The sequence below is a fragment of the Oncorhynchus mykiss genome, chromosome 5, assembly GCF_013265735.2.
Source record: "Oncorhynchus mykiss isolate Arlee chromosome 5, USDA_OmykA_1.1, whole genome shotgun sequence".
Lineage (NCBI taxonomy): Eukaryota > Metazoa > Chordata > Actinopteri > Salmoniformes > Salmonidae > Oncorhynchus > Oncorhynchus mykiss.
The window spans coordinates 14128559-14151971 of NC_048569.1; the positions used below are offsets into that span (position 1 = coordinate 14128559).

Consider the following 23413-nt stretch of genomic DNA (forward strand, 5'->3'; position numbering starts at 1 on the left):
CGGGAAGGTAATGAGAAACACAATTCTCCTTGCATTTTATGAAAGTAGCTAGCTATATGTTGTTGCATGGTCATTGTTAGTAAAATCCTCTCAACATTTGGGATAGGGAGGGTATCTATCTAACTGGTGAGTTATAATGAACTTGTAACCAGATCTGGCATTGAACACAAAATAAATGCACGCACTGCACATAGGTAGTGCAAAAAGCAATTATAATTATTATTTACATAAAATAATGCAAAGTAGTAAAATGACATGAAAATTATTATGCATACATTTGTTGACTGGGCATAACTAAAAAAATATATAGCAGAGATCATCCAACACTGGAAAGGTGATATGCTCGTGAAGTTTACAGTGTGAGTACAATCAGAAATAGCATTTCAGTCCAACTATGATAAGTGTGACTTCAAGAAAATAAACATCGAGTTTTTGTTTTTACATATGTAATTGGAGCATATGAATAAGCCACATAGTCATTTGAGTAGTTTTTACAAAATGTTGTATGTTTCCCCATCGGACTATTTTTCTTGTGGCACACAGGTCTAGCTTTTGGATTCTTCCAACATGTCGAGCTCCTACCGAAGCAGGTGAGGTGTACATTTGATTTATGAATGGACATTGGGCCATAATAACAAATTCGAGGAAATGTCATGTACGTTTTGTGTTTTTTGTCTTGTGGTGCGTTCTCTGTAGCTAATTGTTCGTGTATTATGTGGTAGACTCCAAAAGCTCTGTAAGCTCACTTTAGCCAACTGGTTAGCTAACGTTAGCTAGCTAGATAGCTAACGTTAGCCCGTTGGGAAGACATCTGGTATCAATATCGATGAAAGTGCTCGCTTCTGTATTGTACTACATTGCAGACAATATTACCCCCCATACCCTGCTTGAATGAAATAATTGTTTCGTATCTAGCTAACTATCTATTGTATGGGGATAATATTTTTTTTTGCTCAAGCGTAGACACAACTATCATGTTTGTCTATTTCAGTGACTGTAACTATTAATAGTTAGAATTCAATTTAAACTGAAGGAACCCTAAAGGGCCATTTATTTCGAGGTTTTCAATGAACTAGGTAGTGGCTAACGTTAAACTGTTGAGGAAGGACTGGGCTAAGAGAATGCAGAACTTGTACTACCTAATTCCTCAAATGCAATTATGCAACTTAGGTTACTAACATACCCACATTCTCCACTGATCAAGTTATCACGACAAACTGAGACCACTTTAGACTAGAGACAGTCAAACCTGTGTGTTGTATTCAACTTAATGTCAGCTATTGATAATCCACAAGACAAGGAGAAATACAGAATAGCCTAATCAAGGTACAATGTTGGTATGTTGCATTACATTTGACCTATACAATGCAAATGCTGACAGGACATCCCTTTCAACCCTTGTAAGACAGGGGCAGTTCAAGCAGGACACACTAATTTACTTGATTTGAATCTATTTAGGGGCCTGCTATTATGTGGCTAAATAAAACTGTTCATATGCCTACTATGGTAACCTATTTTCTGTGATGGCTGAAATGTTGTCAAACTTTGGCTATTAATTATTAAAGCTTCCCTTGTTTTTAGGCTACTATTCACTTTTGCTTTTGGACTTTCTTGTTCCAGGAAAATAATGGATCCAATGTTATGAAGGGTAGCCCACTTTAGGGTTTAATTGTAACAGCAAAGCAATTTTACCTAGTATTGAAGTTAGTGATCTGAGGTCAGGACTGGTGTCTCGTGAGGGCTGTTGCTTGATGATAAACAAATTAACTGTATTTCCCTTTGAATAGCACCCAGCAACTTTGCTGATTGTCTGCAGTTTGAGGGAGCCATGACAAACAGGATGTAGCCGTCCAGGAAAAAGATAAATAGCTATTACAGGAGAAAGGCATACTAGATTGATATCATAACTCTTGCTTTGGTTCTCTTCAGTAGGTTAGAACAAAATCAGAACATCACAGATATAGCTAACTCTCTGATGTTGTATATCCAACCCTGTCAGTTCTGCATGCACCTCTTTCTAAAAGCTAACACTGAGCGTTCAGCTTTAGCCAAAGCTCTGCTGTATAGCCTAAGCACTGCTGTATAGCCTAAGCACTGCTGTATAGCCTAAGCCTTTAATACTTTTGGGATAAATCACAACAATCAATCAACCCCAATCTATTTTGATTTCCTCTGGGAGAATCAATGCTTATTTTCCTTTTAGTGATAATGTAGCCTAACCACCACACCAATGGGTACTGTGATTTGCTGATCAGCTGATCATGACAGGAGGACAGACAGTCCGCATTGATCATGAGTTCACATAGGTATCACTGTACCCATGCAGTCCAGCTGTCAGGAGGATGTTTGCACGTATAAACTAGTGGCGGTACTGTATATTTAATGAGTAATTCAAGTGTTACAAACCATTAAAGGGGCATTCTGTCAAAGTCCCTCCATTTAATATGCTTTTTTGTACCATAAGAACAGTTGAAGCTGGCTGTGTTGGTAAATCTGCATTTCAAAGACTGTTACCTGAGCAGCTGTCTGAGGTGGAAGTTGGACAAATCAATTATGTTGTACTGGGGGTTTATGGCTATTGGTACCAAGTTAGTGGGGAGGGGCAATTGGTCAGAACCTCCTCCTTTTCTAGCCACATTAATGGCCACATGACTCCCCAGGGAATGTATAAGGTAAACACATGGAACTGTGCAGCCCTGTGTAGATTGCATCTATCCTTCTTCTCATAGATAAATAATCATGAGTCTACCCACCTACAACACCCTCTCCTGTTTTCGGTCTGCTACATGTGCATAATCTGAATGAGGCATTATGGGACTGTGTCCCTCCTTATTCTTCATGGGAGGCATTAAGCCATGTCTGTATATTTTAAGATTTACATGAATGCAGCACACAATATGCTTCTTACACCACAGCCTATATTGATGTTATTTTTCCCTTTCTTGTACAATTAAAGGATCCAGGAATTCAAGGTGGCCTTGAGTGAAGAGAAGCTAGACTTGAATGCACTCCGGGAACTTTGCTTCAGCGGTGAGAAAAAACTTTGCCTTCATTTCTAGAATGTAATTTTTTCATGTTTTTACTTAGTATGTTATTATGTCTCCTTATTTCACTTTCTCTTGTCCTGTATTCATCTTTTTTTGTCATTCCTCCTTCTCTCCTCCATCCTCCTATCTCTCTCTCAGGTATCCCATTTGAAGGAGGCATCCGTGCACTTTGCTGGAAAGTGAGTTGCTCCACCCCTTTTAATAGACATCTACAGTATGTAGTATTAGTTTCAGCCTGTTTTTCTAATCTTATCTGTGAGTGATTGGGATTCTTATTTCGAGTGACTTGCTTCCATGTTTTCAGGTCCTTCTAAACTACCTGCCTCTGGACCAGACGATGTGGGACTCCTTTCTCAAAAAGCAGAGGTAAAATGTCTCCAGTACTGATGGACATCAATTATTTATCAACAAGAGGAGATGTATTGAAATGGTCAGAATAAGAAATGTGTGCACTTGCAAGACCGGTTTGAAATAGGGCTGTGCGATATGGCCCAAAACTCATATTTCTATTTTTTTCAAACTTATGGAGGATTCACTATATACAGTGTTCAGGCCCCTTCCCCTTTTCCACATTTTGTTACGTTACAGCCTTATTCTTAAATGGATTAAATAAATACAAATCCTCACCAGTCTACACAATATACCCCATAATGACAAAGCGAAAATCCTTTTTTTTTTAAATAAAAAATAAAAAAACTTTTTTGCCAATTTATAAAAAATTGAACAGAAATACCTTTTTTACATAAGTGTTCATACTCTTTGCTATGAGACTTGAAATTGAGCTCGAGTGCATCCTGTTTCCATTGATAATCCTTGAGATGTTCATCCTGTTTCCATTGATCATCCTTGAGACAGGATTGTCCCGTCGATGTGGATAGGGTGCTGCTCCTCTGCTGTTTCCAGAAGTCCACGATCATTTCTTAATTTATTATTTTTTTTAATATTTGAATTTTTACCCCTTTTTTCTCCCCAATTTTGTGGTATCCAATTGTTGTAGCAGCTACTATCTTGTCTCATCGCTACAACTCCCGTACGGGCTCGGGAGAGACGAAGGTTGAAAGTCATGCGTCCTCCGATACACAACCCAACCAGCCGCACTGCTTCTTAACACAGCGCGCATCCAACCCGGAAGCCAGCCGCACCAATGTGTCGGAGGCTACACCGTGCACCTGGCAACCTTGGTTAGCGCGCACTGCGCCCGGCCCGCCACAGGAGTCGCTGGTGCGCGATGAGACAAGGACATCCCTACCGACCAAGCCCTCCCTTTTAGAAAATTAACAAAGGTCTTATAAACAATCTCACAAGCCCACGTGATAATGAGTAGCCAGCTAATATTTAGATTTCAAATTTATTCAACTTGGATCTAGGTATAATTAAACAAGCTCTGAATTCCAGCTAACCAGGCAAAACAGTTGAATAGTTATTAACACAACCTTCTGTCCATCTCCAACTGTTTAAAAGGATGTTAGCCTGTCCACTTTGTTCAGATGTTGAAATCAAGTGGCCTTCCTTAATTCTCAGAATGAGAACAAGTTGCCAATTCCTTGTAATTGTTAGTCAAATTGAACTCCTGAAATGAAGCAATTAGGATTAGCTGACCTCCGATAGTCCCTGACTCTTGCGTTAATCCACGGGTGTCGAGATACAATAGAATACTGTATTTAATTTTGTGCCCACAGGGAGGGTTATTCCCAGTTCCTGAAGGAGATGATTATCCAGCCCGGCATCGCTAAGGCCAACCTGGGCCTCTCCAGAGAGGATGTGACCATGGAGGACCACGTGAGTTCCTCCTCTCCCTCCTTCTTTACCCCCCCCCCCCCCCCCCCAAAATAGACCAATTTCCTACTCTGATACACACCGCTGGGTTGTCTCGGCTAATACGCAGGAACTTTCACCGAATTTTCCCATACATTAATTTTAATTCCGTCTTTCTAAATTTCTTGCAATCTCTCAGCCTCTCAACCCCAGCCCAGAGAGCAAGTGGAACAACTACTTCAGAGACAACGAGGTGCTGCTGCAGATTGATAAAGATGTCAGGTAGGTAGCTTGGCAACAAGCTAGGCACTTCTTTAGCTGACTGTGAAGTGAATATCTTCTTGTATTATTAGTAACTCGTCCTCCAGAGCCGGGGCGAGCATTAATGAATAGTCTATTAATGTATTCCAGTAGCCTGTCATGGAATACCATCTCTAAATAGGCAGAAGGTCAGCAGCAGTGGCTTTTTCTCATGGAAGGATGTCTTCTATTCCACAAAGGAACAAAGAGGATTATAACTATTAAGTGCTAACTAACTAATGTATTTCTGTAATGGCAGGCGTCTGTACCCAGACATGGCCTTCTTCCAGTGGCCCACAGACTACCCATGCCAGCTGATCCTGGACCCCCAGAATGACTATGAGACCCTCAGGTGCCGTGTGGAACAGACCACCCTCAAGGCCCAGACCGTGGACCGCAACCGCAGCGGGGTCACCAACGTGAGTCTGACCAACACAGAGAGAGAGTGTGTGTATGTGTCCGTTTCATTTGGCAGGTAGCCTAGCAGTTGAGCGTTGGGCCACTAACCGAAAGGTTACTGGTTCTAATCGCCGACTAGTTGAAATATCTGTTGACGTGCCCTTGAGCAAGGCACTTTACCCTAATAGCTCTGGTAAGTCGCTCTGGAAAAGAGCGTCAGCTAAATGACTCAAATGCAAAATGTGACGAGGAATACCTGTGTAAGAATGCTGTTCATCGACGACAGCTCAGCCTTCAACACCATTGTGCCCTCTGCGCTCATCACTAAACTCAGGGCCCTGTGTCTGAAACCTGTGCAACGGTATCCTAGATTTCCTGACGGGTCGACCCCAGGTGGTGAAAGTAAGCAACAACACCTCTGCTACACTGACCCTCAACACACTGTACTCCCTTTTCACCCACGACTGCGTGACCACGCACGCCTCCAACTGAATCATCAAGTTTGCTGACGACACAACGGTGTTAGACCTGATTACCAACAACGACGAGACAGCCTACAGGGAAGAGGGGATTGCTCTGGCAGAGTGTTGCCAGGAAAATAACCTCCCTCACAGTCAACAAAACGAAGGAGCTGATCCTGGACTACAAGAGACAACAGAGAGAGCACACCCCCATCCACATCGACACGCCCCCATCCACATCGACGGTGCCCCAGTGGAGAGGGTCAAAAGCTTCAAGTTCCTCGGTGTGCACATCACTGAGGACCTGAAATGGTCAGATCACACCGACAGTGAAGAAATTCGGCTTTGCTCCTAAGACCCTCAGGTATTTCTACAGATGCACAATTGAGAGCATCCTGTCAGGCTGTATCACCACCTGGTAGAGCAATTGCACCGTCCGCAACCGCAGGGCTCTCCAGAGGCTGGTGCAGTCAGCCCAACGTGTAACCTGGTGCACACTGCCTGCCCTCCAGGACATCATCAGCACCTGGTGTCACAGGAAGGCCAAAAAGATCATCTAAGGACCTCAGCCATCCGAGCCACAGCCTACCCTGCATCTTAGGGACTGCTGCCCTATGTACATAGTCACTGAACACTGGTCACTTTAATAATGTTTACATACTATTTATACAGTATATCTACTGCTATTCAAAATATTTGATAATTTAAAAAAATATATTATTGTGCTTGTTTGCATTGATTAATAGGAACTAGGAACATACGCATTACACTGCAACTGACATAACACCTGCTAAACTGTATATGCATCCAAGAATATTTGATTTGTCAATGCTTCCACTCCCATAGGCGGCAGGGTGACCTTGTTTAGGTAACAATAGGGAAAACACTATTCAGTTGGCAGTAGTGCTGACTCTACTACCCTGTGTTATGTTCATTCCCCCACCCTACTCTTCTGCTTTAAGCAATGCGGTCACGATGCACAAGCTGTGGTGAGTATGCAAGGTCTCGGCAAGTTTGGCAAGGGGGATACTACAAAGCAGGATCAATGAGTTGTCCAGCTAACTTGCCGAAATATTCTGAAATATTCTAACTTGAAATGGGCATGGTGTAATTAACTCAAACAACACAAAACACATCTAAGTTTAGCTTTCTTAATGAATTAGAAACTCAATAGTTATTTCTGGTTGTTTATTGAAGTTGATTCTGCTTTGTAGTATACCCCTCCGATATTGGCTTGATAACCCTATTTGACTTATGGGTGTATTCGGCTTGTGTCCATCTCCATTCTATAACAAATAACTAGAATTTGAATTCCAATCTTTGTGGATTCCCCTCACCAATGCGTTTCTTCCATGGCGAGAGCTGTCATGCTGCTTTGATAACTGTTGCTTGTGGATAAGCAATATGGTAGAAATGTTGTCCATATTGCTCATACCCATCTAATCTGTTCAGATCTACACAAGCGGGGGTAGTGGTTGTTTTTGGACTGGGCCTAACCCCCCCCCCCCCCCCCCCCCCCCCTCTCTCCTACCCATTCTCCCCTCTCCTCTCTACACACCCTTTCCCCTCTTTACCTCCCCCCTCTTCAGGTGAGCTCCCCGGGCAAGGCCCTCAACCTGTACCCTTCAAACGAGTACGAGGTGCTGCCCAATGGCTGTGAGGCCCACTGGGAGGTGGTGGAGCGCATCCTGTTCATCTACGCTAAGCTCAACCCGGGCATCGCCTACGTGCAGGGCATGAACGAGGTGGTGGGACCCCTCTACTACACCTTCGCTACCGACCCCAATGACAAGTGGAGAGGTGGGTGGAGGTTTCTTGGGAGCAGAGCAGAAGACGCCTCTGTAGTGTAGATAGACTACTAAAGTACTATTCTGTTGTATTAATGGCAAATATCAGCTCTATTTGCTGCTACTTCTCTCTGATAGTCCCATTGCAAATCAAATCAAATGTATTTATATAGCCCTTCATACATCAGCTGATATCTCAAAGGAGTCATCATGTCAGGTAGTCCTGAGGCATGGTCCTAGGGCTCAGGTCCTCCGAGAGAGAGAATTAGAGGGAGCATACTTAAATTCACACAGGACACCGGATAGGACAGGAGAAGTACTCCAGATATAACAAACTGACCCTAGCTCCCCGACACATAAACTACTGCAGCATAAATACTGGAGGCTGAGACAGGAGGGGTCAGGAGACACTGTGGCCCCATCCGATTACACCCCCAGACAGGGCCAAACAGGAAGGATATAACCCCACCCACTTTGCCAAAGCACAACCCCCACACCACTAGAGGGATATCTTCAACAACCAACTTACCATCCTGAGACAAGGCCGAGTATAGCCCACAAAGATCTCCGCCACGGCACAACCCAAGGGGGGGTGCCAACCCAGACAGGAAGATCACATCAGTGACTCAACCCACTCAAGTGACGCACCCCTCCTAGGGACGGTATGAAAGAGCCCTAGTAAGCCAGTGACTCAGCCCCTGTAATAGGGTTAGAGGCAGAGAATCCCAGTGGAAAGAGGGGAACCGGCCAGGCAGAGACAGCAAGGGCGGTTCGTTGCTCCAGAGCCTTTCCGTTCACCTTCACACTCCTGGGCCAGACTACACTCAATCATATGACCCACTGAAGAGATGAGTCTTCAGTAAAGACTTAAAGTTTGAGACCGAGTTTGCGTCTCACATGGGTAGGCAGACCATTCCCTAAAAATGGAGCTCTATAGGAGAAAGCCCTGCCTCCAGCTGTTTGCTTAGAAATTCTAGGGACATTTAGGAGGCCTGCGTCTTGTGACCGTAGCGTACGTGTAGGTATGTACGGCAGGACCAAATCAGAGAGATAGGTAGGCGCAAGCCCATGTAATGCTTTGTAGGTTAGCAGTAAAACCTTGAAATCAGCCCTTGCCTTGACAGGAAGCCAGTGTAGGGAGGCTAGCACTGGAGTAATATGATCAAATATTTTGGTTCTAGTCAGGATTCTAGCAGCCGTATTTAGCACCAACTGAAGTTTATTTAGTGCTTTGTCCAGGTAGCAGGAAAGTAGAGCATTGCAGTAGTCTAACCTAGAAGTGACAAAAGCATGGATTAATTTTTCTGCATCATTTTTGGATAGAAAGTTTCTTATTTTTGCAATGTTACATAGATGGAAAAAAGCTGTGCTTGAAACAGTCTTGATATGTTCTTCAAAAGAGAGATCAGGGTCCAGAGTAACGCCGAGGTCCTTCACAGTTTTATTTGAGACGACTGTACAACCACTAAGATTAATTGTCAGATTCAACAGAAGATCTCTTTGTTTCTTGGGACCTAGAACAAGCATCTCTGTTTTGTTCGAGTTTAAAAGTAGAAAGTTTGCAGCCATCCACTTCCTTATGTCTGAAACACATGCTTCTAGCAAGGGCAATTTTGGGGCTTCACCATGTTTCATTGAAATGTACAGCTGTGTGTCATCTGCATAGCAGTGAAAGTTAACATTATGTTTTCGAATGACATCCCCAAGAGGTAAAATATATAATGAAAACACTAGTGGTCCTAAAACGGAACCTTGAGGAACACCGAAATGTACAGTTGATTTGTCAGACGACAAACCATTCACAGAGACAAACTGATATATTTCCGACAAATAAGATCTAAACCAGGCCAGAACTTGTCTGTATAGACCAATTTGGGTTTCCAATCTCTCCAAAAGAATGTGCTGATCGATGGTATCAAAAGCAGCACTAAGGTCTTGGAGCACGAGGACAGATGCAGAGCCTCGGTCTGATGCCATTAAAAGGTAATTTACCACCTTCACAAGTGCAGTCTCAGTGCTATGATGGGGTCTAAAACCAGACTGAAGCATTTCGTATACATTGTTTGTCTTCAGGAAGGCAGTGAGTTACTGCGCAACAGCATTTTCTAAAATATTTGAGAGGAATGGAAGATTCGATATAGGCTGATAATTTTTTATATTTTCTGGGTCAAGGTTTGACTTTTTCAAGAGAGGCTTTATTTCGAGTTTATTTTGAGTGTCTCTCTTGATCCTAGGTCCTGGCAGAGTTGTGCAGACTCAGGACAACTTAGCTTTGAAGAAATACGCAGATTTACAGAGGAGTCCGTAATTTGCTTTCTAATAATTATGATCTTTTCCTCAAAGAAGTTCATGAATTTATTACTGCTGAAGTGAAAGCCATCCTCTCTTGAGAATGCTGCTTTTTAGTTAGCTTTGCGACAGTATCAAAAAATAATTTTGGATTGTTCTTATTTTCCTCAATTAGGTTGGAAAAATAGGATGATCGAGCAGCAGTAAGGGCTCCTCGATACTGCACGGTACTGTCTTTCCAAGCTAGTCGGAAGACTTCCAGTTTGGTGTGGCGCCATTTCCGTTCCAATTTTCTGGAAGCTTGCTTCAGAGCTCTGGTATTTTCTGTATATCAGGGAGCTAGTTTCTTATGATAAATGTTTTTTGGGGTGCAACTGCATCTAGGGTATTGCGCAAGGTTAAATTGAGTTCCTCAGTTAGGTGGTTTACTGATTTTTGTCCTCTGGCATCCTTGGGTAGACAGAGGGAGTCTGGAAGGACATCAAGGAATCTTTGTGTTGTCTGTGAATTTATAGCACGACTTTTGATGTTCCTTGGTTGGGGTCTGAGCAGATTATTTGTTGCATGTGCAAACGTAATAAAATGGTGGTCCGATAGTCCAGGATTATGAGGAAAAACATTAAGATCCACAACATTTATTCCATGGGACAAAACTAGGTCCATAGTATGACTGTGACAGTGAGTAGGTCCAGAGACATGTTGGACAAAACCCACTGAGTCGATGATGGCTCCGAAAGCCTTTTGGAGTGGGTCTGTGGACTTTTCCATGTGAATATTAAAGTCACCAAAGATTAGAATATTATCTGCTATGACTACAAGGTCCGATAGGAATTCAGGGAACTCAATGAGGAACGCTGTATATGGCCCAGGAGGTCTGTAAACAGTAGCTATAAAAAGTGATTGAGTAGGCTGCATAGATTTCATGACTAGAAGCTCAAAAGACGAAAACGTCATTTTTTATTTTGTAAATTGAAATTTGCTATCGTAAATGTTATCAACACCTCCGCCTTTGCGGGATGCATGGGGGATATGGTCACTAGTGTAGCCAGGAGGTGAGGCCTCATTTAACACAGTAAATTCATCAGGCTTAAGCCATGTTTCAGTCAGGCCAAACACATCAAGATTATGATCAGTGATTAGTTAATTGACTATAATTGCCTTTGGTATCATGATCTCTATCAATAATGACAGGAATGGAGGAGGTCTTTATCCTAGTGAGATTGCTAAGGCAAACACCGCCATGTTTAGTTTTGCCCAACCTAGGTCAAGGCACAGACACGGTCTCAATGGGGATTGCACTTGTCTGCATCAGAGTGCTAATGTTCTGTGAAGGAATGGGTGTTCTGTGAAGGAATGGGTGTTCTGTGAAGGAATGGGTGTTCTGTGAAGGAATGGGTGTTCTGTGACGGAATGGGTGTTCTGTGATGGAATGGATCAAGCTAACTGATTCAGGACTGCCAGCTAGAGGACAAATGAGGGACCCCCCCTTCTTCCCGATCACTTCTAATTCTCAGATATTTATTGCTTGACCTCCATTTAGAAGTATTTTAACGTCTGTCATATATAGACAGACAGACACAATTGAAACTAGTTAGTGCACGATTGACTGATTGATTGACTGGTTTACTAATTGACCGTCCAACCAATCAGAGCACGCTGAGGCGGACACCTTCTTTTGTTTCACCAACCTGATGTCGGAGAACCGGGACATGTTCATCAAGAGTCTGGACGACTCACAGTGCGGCATCACCTACAAGATGGAGAGCGTCTACTCCATGCTCAAGGAGAAGGACATGGAGCTCTACATTAAACTGGTGAGCGACGGACTCCTGGGCCCAGTCCCAAAGCCATCCCTATGCCCTTTTCCTGGGCCCTTGTTGACTCGTCTTCACGGCTCTGAAAGGATACAAGTTCATAGGGGTATAGGGGGGGGGGGGGGGGGGGGGGGGTTATACATTTGATCTGTTTACCTATTCATTTTCCCCATGCACCTCCTAATCAAAACCAACACTTCATTTGATGAATTCATTTAGTGGGATAATGTAATGATGTTTGTAGTTATTATGGAGGCTAGTTCAATATTTCAACCCCCTAACTCCCTTCTCTTTAACAGCAGGAGCAGAACATCAAGCCTCAGTACTTCACCTTCCGCTGGCTGACCCTGCTGCTGTCTCAGGAGTTCCTCCTGCCCGACGTCATCCGCATCTGGGACACACTCTTTTCCGACCAGGACCGCTTCAACTTCCTCATCCTGGTCTGCTGCGCCATGCTCGTGTGAGTTCCCGTCTGTCCTCCCTAGCCACGAACCACAGCCCTCTGGGCTGGAACACCCCTACCCACAGATTGACCCCAGCCCCAATTCCCCAAGTCTGTTGAATTGAACATGGACAAGAATGCAATGCAATTCTGGTATTCACTTGAATTTGGATGGAATTGGATAGGATTTGGGTGGAATTGGATACTAGTAAGATACGTGTCTGCATCTTACCATATGATATGCATTGTTTGTTATTTCTGTTCTGATTAGCATGCCTGTCCTGTGTGGTTTCAGACTGATTCGAGATCAGTTGCTGGCAGGCGACTTCACGATCAACATGCGACTGCTGCAGGTAAGACCATCTGAAAGGATCTTTTCAAATACAGTGTGGCCAATGTAGGTAATGTTTTAGGCGATTACGGTGGTTTTACTTGACGTTTTGGCTGATTGTCTCTGGTCTTCTTCAGGACTACCCCATCTCAGATGTCCACACCATCCTGGCCAAGGCCAAGCAGCTTCAGGACGGGTCATAGCCACCCCTACCTCCCTTCTCCCTTCCTTGGTTGGGGAGGGGAGGATGCAACATTAAACTGATAACCCTGGGCACAACAAAGGAGGGAGAGGAAGACACCTGGCGCCAGGTTTGGTACAAGGTTGGTCGGAGAAACCAAACTCGGTACTTAGGCTTGTCATCTCACTCTCACGGCCTGACAGTTTTTCCACTGGGAGGGTGTGTGGCCTCAAGCTATTTATTTTTGCACTGAACACTTGAAAAAAAGTGTACAAATCTGCATATATGAAGCAGAGAAACCACAGTAACGATTACAACAGAAGCATCATTATAAAGTCTGCCAGGGCTAATATCACACTCCCAGGTTTTTTTTAGGGTGTTTCTTTTTAGTGGGTTGGGAATAACTTTATTTTTTTTACGGCCAAAGTGACGTTTTTTTATTTTTATCATTAAGATGAAATATAATACTACCTTGTAAAGACTAACCACCACAACAGCAAAAAAAAAATGTTGCCACAGGGTTTGCTTTAAAGTATAGATTGTTATGACATTGGGCCTCAACGCAAGCATCCTCTCTCTCTGTTTTCATGACCGTGCTCAGATATTTACTCTACGCACATGAGCTACACGTCTGGACAGTTTATAGCTGGTTGTAACCTGATTCCGTGTCGATGGAGTCGCCAATATTAATGTATGTTTGCTGTCAAACCAATGGGATGTGAAACTTGTTTTATATTTTTTTTGGTGTGTCATGTAGCAGAAGCTCTTATCCAGAGCGACTTACAGGTGCAATTAGGGTTAAGTGCCTTGCTCAAGGGCACATCGGCAGATTGGTCACCTAGTCGGCTTCTGAATTCGAACCAGCGACCTTTCAGTTACTGTCCTAAAGCTCTTAACCACTAGGCTACTTGCTGTCCGACCCACTAACCTAACTGAAATTGATACATTGATGACGATGATATGGTTGCTTTTGATGTGAGGGCATTACTAAGCAAACAAATCAATCCAATTTAAATTGGGCATTCATTTTTTTATAATATATTTTGACCTATCTCTGGTCGCATTGAGTGTCCAGAATAAACCAGAATACATTAAACATGAATGCCGTCTTGTAAATGAAGCATAACACATTTTGCTCTGCATACTGTAAGATTATTACAGAGAACAAATGATTGATAATAGTAGCTGAATATTTATCATGGATAAATGACTGACATTGAAAGGCTATGATGATAACATTTATGTATTCACATAATGGAGTTGACAGATAAGAGTTGAAAAATTACGGAGTTGATTACTTAAAATCACTATGATTGAATGTTATAGATTATTTTTTTATTTTTTTGTAAACGCTAACACTTACCACAAAGCTAAGACACCCTTGAAATGTATTTACCTTTTCAAACAGTAGGACCTTCATAATAATGTGATACTTTAAAGTACACAGATAATGACTTGCTTTGTTTTCAGCAATATTGTGAGAATGATACAACAGTTACCTTGTTACTGTTTGCATTTCAGTTTTATTACCATTCCCTAGAAATTCCAAGTATCACCATCCCTTTCAGTGGCAAGATGGTATCAGTCTATATTCTTTTCTTTTTACATCTTTTTCTCCCCAATTTCGTTGTCTCTAATTGTCTCATAGCTGCAACTCCCAACTAACTGCTTCTTGACACAATGCCCACTTAACCCAGAAGCCATCCACACCAATGTGTCGGAGGAAACACTGTACACCTGGCGACCGTGCACTGCGCCCGGACCGCCAAAGGAGGCGCTAGTGCGCGATGGGACAAGGACATCCCTGGCGGCCAAACCTTCCCCTAACCCGGACGACGCTGGGCCAATTGTGCGCCACCCCATGGGTCTCCCAGGCCGCGGCCGGCTGCGACAGAGCCTGGACTCAAACCCAGAATCTCTAGTGGCACAGCTACTGTTGCACTGCGATGCAGTGTCTTAGACCACTACGCCACTCAGGAGGCTTCAGTCTACATTCTAACTCTATTTCAGTAACAAGATGGTATTAGTCTAAATTCTAACACTATTTCAGTAACAAGATGGTATTAGTCTACAGTCTAACACTATTTCAGTAGCAAGATGGTATTAGTCTACATTCTAACACAATATCAGTAGCAAGATGGTATGTTCCTACTGAAAAATTGCCTAGACAGGAATTGGTACAAATTGACAGTCTGTGACTAGCGATGGTTCAATGTGGCTTTATTGTACTAAAGTGAGGTAGTAAGAGATACTGTGCTGAGTATTTTGACACTGAATGAAATGGGAACACTCCTAGTTCAAACAGCTTGGCTTGGTCGATCAGTGTGTCTATAATCATGTCTTGATCTTAAAGGCCCAGTGCAGTCAAAAACTTGATTTCCCTGTGTTTTACATATTTCCACACCGAGGTTGGATTCATACTGAAATTGTGAAAATTATGATAATGCCCTTTTAGTGTAAGAGCTGTTTGAAAATACTTCCTGAAATTTCAGCCTGTTTTGGTGGGAGGGAGTTTTGGCCTTCCATGGTGACATCACCATGTGGTGAATTGGTTAATAAAGATTTCCAAACCTCTCTGCCAATAACAGCTAGTTTTCAGTTCCCCCTCCCTACTCCCCTAGTCCCTAGCCTCCCTGACAGTCTTAGCCAAGATCTTGCTTGAGAAATTGCTCTTTGCTAAGAAGCTATTTTTTTTTCTTTTGACCATTTTAATTTCAAACAATCACAGTAAGGTACTTAATTGTTACCTAGAAATAATTTGATACTTGTGTGGGGGAAAAAAACCAAGCTGCATTGAACCTTTTAATGAATGTATATAAACAGTGACAAATCCCCCCCCTTGAAGATTCAGTAATGACAAAAAGGAAAGTCTTGTCTTCCTGTGATTCACAAACGTTTGTTGTCAATGATGAATGGTTTATGGTTCTCTAACATTTTCTCGTTCTTGTTTTGCTCTATCACAATTTTTTTCCTTTCCTTTTTTCCATTTTTCCATGGCTCTTGCCTTTCTCCCACCTCTTCCTCCCCTCCTTGCCCTGTGATTTTTGAGGGCTTGTCCAGGATAGGGCTAGCAGCAAGACAGTAGGCCCCGTGCCACAGTCCGCCTGCCAACCGTCATGCACTGCCATTCTCCCTCTTATCATATCGCTCTGTTTCTCATCCAGCAGACATTCAATTTGTGGACCACAAACTATCTGTTTTACAGCTATATTGAGACTGTTTTAGAAAGCAGCTCACTGCCTCTGGTCTCATCTCTGCCAACCGTTTGACGGTAGACAGCAAATCCTATGTGGCAAAAAGCTACTATAATTGTGGACTTGAGAATAACAGGGCTAGATAGGGAGAATGCATACTCATCATTAAATATAAGAATATATTTTGTAATCCTGCATGTCGATGGCTTTTTCTGTAACATTTATCCTCCGTTGAATTTAACATGGCTGAACAGTCTTTTGTCGTTGTCTGTTTGTTATTCGCACCACATTGTCCTTGGTGTCAGATTAATGTTTGTCATGCCACTGCTACACAGGGCAACAATGTAAATTGTCCAGCGTGTTGTGCTCTGATTTGACATATCCTCCATTGTCTTAAAAATCCTTAACGTCTTTGACTATGTGGAAGGACAACATTGCATTGTTGCCAGTGGCGATTATATAAATCTGTATAGTGATTACATCAGGAATTAGACAATGCTATGTGTAGCCATATTCTTCTCTAAGGGTTCTTCTTTGTGTATTTTCAGGCCCTTTTATAATAAATGCCAAGTGTGCAACAAGTACAGTTTTTACTTTACACCCTTTCCCCGTGGTTGTTTTCCCTCAATTCTCCCATTCTTCTCCCTCCCTCTTTCTGTCCATCTCTCTCCCTTCCTCCCTTCTGTCCATCTCTCTCCCTTCTGTCCAACTCTCTCCCTTCCTCCCTTCTGTCCATCTCTCTCCCTTCCTCCCTTCTGTCCATCTCTCTCCCTTCCTCCCTTCTGTCCATCTCTCTCCCTTCCTCCCTTCTGTCCATCTCTCTCCCTTCCTCCCTTCTGTCCATCTCTCTCCCTTCCTCCCTTCTGTCCATCTCTCTCCCTTCCTCCCTTCTGTCCATCTCTCTCCCTTCCTCCCTTCTGTCCATCTCTCTCCCTTCCTCCCTTCTGTCCATCTCTCTCCCTTCCTCCCTTCTGTCCAACTCTCTCCCTTCCTCCCTTCTGTCCATCTCTCTCCCTTCCTCCCTTCTGTCCATCTCTCTCTTTTCACTCTCATATTCTCCAGCCCCTCAGTGCTGTGGTTTAATGTAGACCACAGAGCCCCAGCATTGTGGGGTTATTAGTAACACATGGGGTTGTTTCCTCCATCTATATTGGTTTTGTAAGGTGAGGTCACCAATGGCTCTGCATCTGAAAAGGGAGCGGAGCACGCTGGCAGAAGAAACATGTGGGGGCGTGAAGCAGTGTAAGAGGGGAGAGAATGGGACACAGGCTCTTCGTTGCAGAACTCTGAAGTCTGTAGACTAGGCCAGGAAGAAAAACAATATTTTGAAAAGTATTAAAATATTTATGAGGTTTATATTGGCTACACCCACCACCGCATCATAGTGAATTTGTAGACGACTGACAGGTCAGAGAAAGTTCAGCTTCTCTCTAAACGGTTTCCGGTGGATAACTGTAGAAACAGTATTTTTGTTTACAGTCATGATGATTCTGATTGCTTGACTGACTGGGGACAATATGGTTGCTCCTCATCCAACAACCATATTTATCAGAGTGCATTGTGGGTAGCTGGTGACCGTGGTGAGTACAGCATGGGGTTGTAGCATGTGTCCACTTGCATGGCACAGCAATGTTTCTGATACAGACTGCTTCCTCTCGTCCCTTCTGTTTAATAGCTTGTGAAATAGGAGGGAAAAGAGAGGTGTCATGTTTAGGTCAAGTTTAGATCGATTGTCTGTGCTTTAAGGGCTCTTAACCAAGGGAGACTTAATCCCAACTGCATCTTCCCTGGTGAACTTGAGTGATTGGCTGAGTTCCAAAGCTTCTAAATCACTTCCTGTCAATGTAATGTCTCCTCCCTCTCCTTAAAGGAAAATTCCACCCCAAAACTATCTTTTGGTATTTGTTTCATTAGTCCATTTTTGAGAAAGTTCCAAAAATGTTTTGCATGTCAGCAATCAAGTTTTCAAGATGTATAACTTTCAATATACAGAAAAACAGCTGGTATGATAAAAAAAATGCATCACACCGGCTGTATTTTAAAAGTTATATATTTTGAAAACTTGATTGCTGACATGCAAAATGTGTTAGCGCCTTGCCCTAGCTCCGACCTCGTGTTCACAGAGCTGAAAGGACTAAACCATGAATCCCAATTTAATTCACTCAATTCAGGTCATAAATTGACCTCAACCCTAGTAGGGAGTGCTCTACAAATCTGTAAAGGCGTAGCAGTACTTTTTGTTGTTGCTTTTTTTTCACTCATCTCATGTGCCTGAACAACAAATGCAAGAAAGAATGATTTGTCTTTTTTGTTTACGTTGTGGTGTATTTTTGGGGGGGAAGGTTTGTAGGGTTTTTTTGGATCCCCATTCGCTTTTGCAGAGGCAGCAGCTATTCATCCTGGGTCCACAAACAAACATGACAAGTAACAAAACACTGATAGACAAGGACAGTCACACAAGGGTGGGATGGTGAGAAAGCGGGTCAGAATGAATGTCTAGCAGATAAATAACTTTTCTCCTAATTTATATATTTGTGTGGCGGAAAACACCAGTCTGGTTATTAACATCAATCTTTACTCTCTCTTTCTAATGGTTATCTTATTGCTACTATGTAACATTTGTATTGCTACCATGTTAAAAAAATATGAACCATGGGCAGCATTGGTCTAAGGGATGTTGTAAACTGAAGTAGCTTTTTCGAGCTGGGATATGAAGCGTCCACATCTGATAAGTTATTTTTCATGTGTACTCTGCTCTATGTATTTTCATCCTTAAACAGTTGAACTCTTTATGAACCGTGTGTGTTTGTTCGTATGCATAAGTGTATGCTGCGTGTGTATGCGTCTGTATGACACTCTTCTCTTGTTTTTTTGCATGACTACATTTTTGTATGGGTATATACAGTATCTTAGTATTGGAGTTCTATACTGGTGTTTACAGTGTTTGCAACTGAACAATAAAAATTTCAACGATGGTTTCAATTAAATAATTGTGAGATTCTGTCAATTGTATCGGACATTTTCACTATTGATGTTCTGCTTTTGACCTGTCTTGAAAAAGTATTACTTTAATTTAATTCAATCACGGCTACATTTGTAATGATGATTCAAATACTTAGGCTATTTTGTATAAATATCTGAACCTTGATGATGGGACTATGGTTGAATGATTGGTAAAAATATATAATGACTTCCAGAATTTAGAAATCCTGCCACATAGTGGTACAGCATCACTGGTTATTAAACTTGGTTTGGTACTGAGCTTTCAGCAGCTTGTTTCCATGGAAACCCCTCCCTTACTTGCACCATAGACCACTTGGTGCCCATGATTCTTTTTCCTCTGTAAGCGATGATAGGTTGTTGTCAACGTTTTATACTAGGCCCATGTTGAATTTGTCAATCTTACAAAATATCAGTCTTATGTTTGACTTGGGAAAGCCGAAATCGTAGCGGGTTACGAGGAGTCTTGTCGCATCTGCCAGACCAGGCATCACGGGAATATTCTGTATATTCTACCTGTCTCTCACACGAGCTAAACACCAAGGGCTTTAAAGAGAGGAATATAACTATTTATAATTTCCGTAAAATAAATGTTAGTTATTTGACAATCGTAGGGTCAGTGTGTGGCTCAGTATTGTATTTGACTAAATAGCCTACATTTAATCTACGATGCATTTGCACACCAGTCTAGCCTATCATATGATGTCACGAAGGCCCCATACTAGGCTATGTGATCACATTTGTTTTTAATGCCGGCTTTGAGCTTTTGGTGACAGCTACACTAGACTACAGCAGGCACCCAATATAGATTATATTCATGTCTGTAATGTAGCTATTTCAGATTGAGGTCAAATCTGCCCTGGCTGGCTGCGCACGCAGAATTCAGCGCGAGTGGGTCGTGAGGTTTGTCAGTATTCCCTCTGTTCTTCATCTCATCGACAACCGGCTGGCGGGGAGAGCGACTGATTATTCTGCCCGACCGGGACTACACCAAGGAACAACACTGGGACAATTTTGAGAATTAATGATTTTATGCTTGCTTCGGGGCTCAGAAATGACAATCCGCTCCGGCGCAGGGTATACTGCGAAATTGAGGTAAAGCCCAAGACACGGGCATCTCAGCCTCGTCAATAACAGCTCGTGGGTACCGAAGCATTCCAATTTCATTTGCTAACATCGTGCGTTGTGGATGCCAGTGATTTTTCGTTTACTTGTACATGTAGTTTATTTGTACATGTCCACCTTTCTCGTTCGGTATTTAAATGCGTCTGCTTGGCTAAGACAGGACTCGCTTCCCACCATGCTATTTATGGGGTTAGTATTTTTTTCTCAACGGAACAGCCAACACCTCAGAGGCATATGAAGGAGGGATATGACAACGATTCCACACATCCCGAAGGAGTCTGCTCAGAGAAGAATATGAAAAAGCAAGACATTGGAGAGACCATCCATTTTGTGTCAGGAGAATATTTTGATGGAGACACTGGGATAATTATAGAAACGGGAGCCTCTGGATATACATATATCGACATGGGGAGCACCCAACTCTGAAAATACATGTTGGGCTTATTAATTGTATGATTATAATGACTATAGGCTAATGGTTGGATCATATCCAAAACAAAATCATAAAATGTGATGGCATCTTGTCGGGAAAAATGCAATAGGAAAAGATGACCCAGAAATCGGAATCGCCCTGTCATCCATCTGTGCCTTCAGCATCATGTTATGAGGTGGAGTGGCTGCGTGAGAATATCAATTGAATTGTACATGGATATCGCTGATTTATAGCCCTATGCCGTTTTTTAAATTCATATTTCATAATGTAACTGACTTACAAATTTCTTTCAAGGCCAACATTGAATTATTGTATCCATCGGGATCGTATCCATTCCACTTGGTCTCCAAGTGTCAAATGAAATTAATCTAATTGAGAATTTAAAGGGCGCAACCTCGATATAATCAAGAGTTATTTTTCGAACCAAGCAAACATCCCGTTTCACACAGGTACCAGTAAACAGAAAAGTCGCTGGTTCGAATCCCCGAGGCGACTAGGTGAAACATCTGTCGATGTGCCCTTGAGCAAGGCACGTAACCTTAATTGGTCCTGTAAGTGGCTCTAAATAATAGCGTCAGATACATTACTAAAATGTAAATATAGATACAGCATATAACTGTCATATGAATATATGGCCTATCCATGCATGAAGTGAAGGCCGTTTGTTTTTTATTCTAATATTGTCCCACTGTGATCTATTTTTTTCAATGTTATTTGTCCAAGCTCCGCCACAGATTTCTGGATAAAAAATCGGACTGCGGGTTTATCACCCTGAATAGAAACCATATGTGGCCCACTTGATTTGAAGCAAGTGTCTTTTCCATTACTGAGGATATTTTTCTTACTCGGCCATTAGTCTAACTTTCAAGTGCGATAAGCTTTTTTTAATGCTTACAGTCTGATTTTTAGTGAGTGCCATCAACAGAGGTGGAATTGATGACACATCTGTACACCGCTGTTGTATTCCGAGGATATTGCACTGTACAAGCCACGAGCACTAGGCTACTACAGTCACGGGGAATTCGACACGTTTCAAGTGCGCTGTCCGTGGGTTTTTGGCTGTTTCGCTCGAAATGTGGAGAGTTTTATTGTAGGAGTGCCTCACGACGCGTCGAGATTTGCCAGGAAAAAGAAAAGGAAGGGGATATGAATCCAAGAAGAAGATGATGATGATGATGCTGGATACACAGGTAACAAAATACTTATAGTTTGCTTTAAGTTATTTTTGGCAAAGGTGAAGTAATTCGTTTTTTTCATCTGTTGCTCTAGTTGAAGTTCTAGGCTACCCGGACAGACATTTAAAGAGACCAAGCCTGATCGCTATAGATAAGCCCTATTTATTTACTTTCTCACGGTAAATGCAAAAACAGCATTCAGAATAAAAACTAAGATAAACAACCTGCTAGGACGCAGTTGCTAGAATGGTTTGGAATGAATTACCATAATAATGCACTATTCAAATAACTTCCCCAGGCAGGGGATCATCATTGTATGGTCTTTACAAAAGAGATTAGGGCCTGGCACAAGGCCATGTCTTTTGTACATCTGTCATGGCATGCAGAACGAGGGCAGTGCGGGGGACATGGGATGGTGTAGTGCACAGCACTGCCCACCCTCCTTCCTCAACATGATGGGTCAGAAAAGTTTGTTATAAAATAGCCTAGAGTACTGTGTATGTGTGAGAGAGAGAATGTGTGTGTTCCCCATACTGAATCCTGAAAAACATTTCATCCTGAGATGCTCTAAAATGTTGATGTGGCGTTTTTCTGTGCTTTAGCAGAAATCATCCTGTAAATGGCAGTCACAGCATGTTAACAAAGCCAATGAGGGAGGTTATGAGGGTATTAAGGAAGTGATCCTCCACCACATTTCCTCTACACTAAAAAATACAAATAAAATAAAGTGTTTTGTCACATACACCGGATATATGCAGTTTTACAGCCATAGTAGTATAGCACCCCTGGATTAGGGTTAAGTGCCTTTCTCAAGATCACATCGACAGACTTTTCACCTTGTATTTGAACAAGCAACCTTTCGGTTACTGGCCCAATGCTCTAACCGCTAGGCTACCTGCCACCAAAGAGTCACTAGAAAGGACCATCAAGCCAAGACCCTCAGCTATTGAAATTACTCCCTGGTATTTAAACTTCATTTAACTTGGCAAGTCAGTTAAGAACAAATTCTTATTTACAATGACGGCCTACACCGGCCAAACCCGGACAATACTGGGCCAATTGTGTCCCGCCCTATGGGACTCCAAATCACGTCCGGTTGTGATACAGCCTGGAATCGAACCAGGGTCTGTAGTGACACCTCTAGCACTGAGATGCAGTGCCTTAGACCGGTGTACCAGCCTGTGATATGATGGAATGTCACAAAACATTTACAAAAGGAATCAATCCAAAGGCAACACGTGTAGGAGACAAGGAGAGGAAGTCACGTAAGCGCATTAGACCCAACCTCATCATCCTCTCACACTCCATCCATGTCATATGACCTGTTGGCCACAGAGTAATACTGTTCCATTTCACCTCCCAAGGCATTCAAAATCCATTGAGATTCCGGCCCTGGAGGCTCCATTTGTTGCACGTGTTTTGGGAAGGTCCGAAGGGGTGAGCACTGGGGGGCCTTGGGGGGCCATCGTTGGTTTGTTTGTTGGTCCGACTCTGGGGGTCGCAGAAGGAGTAGGTGGTTGTGCTGTTCCCTTGGGCCTTGCCTCTACTGCAGAGTTCTCCAACTCCAGGCCTGGAGCGGCACTACCACACCAGTTCTACGAGTTTGGTGATATGAAACTATTTACGACATGTACCTATGATGTAGTTGCACTACCAACCTATGTAATTACTTTATTATCA

At 42.7% G+C, this 23413-nt stretch overlaps 2 protein-coding genes across 4 annotated transcripts in view; both read left to right on the plus strand.

Annotated features, from left to right (window-relative positions):
• LOC110523252 (TBC1 domain family member 13) lies at positions 1 to 13908 on the plus strand. 3 transcript variants are annotated; one of them, XM_036976843.1, is made up of 13 exons: positions 1 to 359; positions 544 to 590; positions 2957 to 3030; positions 3186 to 3226; positions 3352 to 3413; positions 4727 to 4826; positions 5002 to 5084; positions 5362 to 5521; positions 7552 to 7762; positions 11689 to 11852; positions 12155 to 12312; positions 12566 to 12647; positions 12763 to 13908. In XM_036976843.1, the coding sequence occupies exons 2-13, from the start codon at positions 568 to 570 to the stop codon at positions 12826 to 12828; spliced, it is 1224 nt and encodes a 407-aa protein (XP_036832738.1). In that variant the 5' UTR covers positions 1 to 359; positions 544 to 567; the 3' UTR covers positions 12829 to 13908. The 3 variants fall into 3 exon arrangements, with proteins under 3 accessions (XP_036832738.1, XP_036832736.1, XP_036832739.1); XM_036976841.1 differs by having other exon boundaries at positions 234 to 359; positions 12152 to 12312; XM_036976844.1 differs by having other exon boundaries at positions 254 to 359; positions 12152 to 12312; positions 12590 to 12647.
• Positions 13909 to 19873: 5965 nt separating this feature from the next.
• LOC110523253 (ral guanine nucleotide dissociation stimulator) overlaps positions 19874 to 23413 on the plus strand; it is an 80877-nt gene continuing 77337 nt past the window's right edge. The window contains exon 1 of the mRNA XM_036976848.1: positions 19874 to 21748. Coding sequence (XP_036832743.1) covers positions 21722 to 21748 — 27 coding nt within the window. The 5' untranslated portion in view covers positions 19874 to 21721. The remainder of the gene's footprint in view (positions 21749 to 23413) is intronic.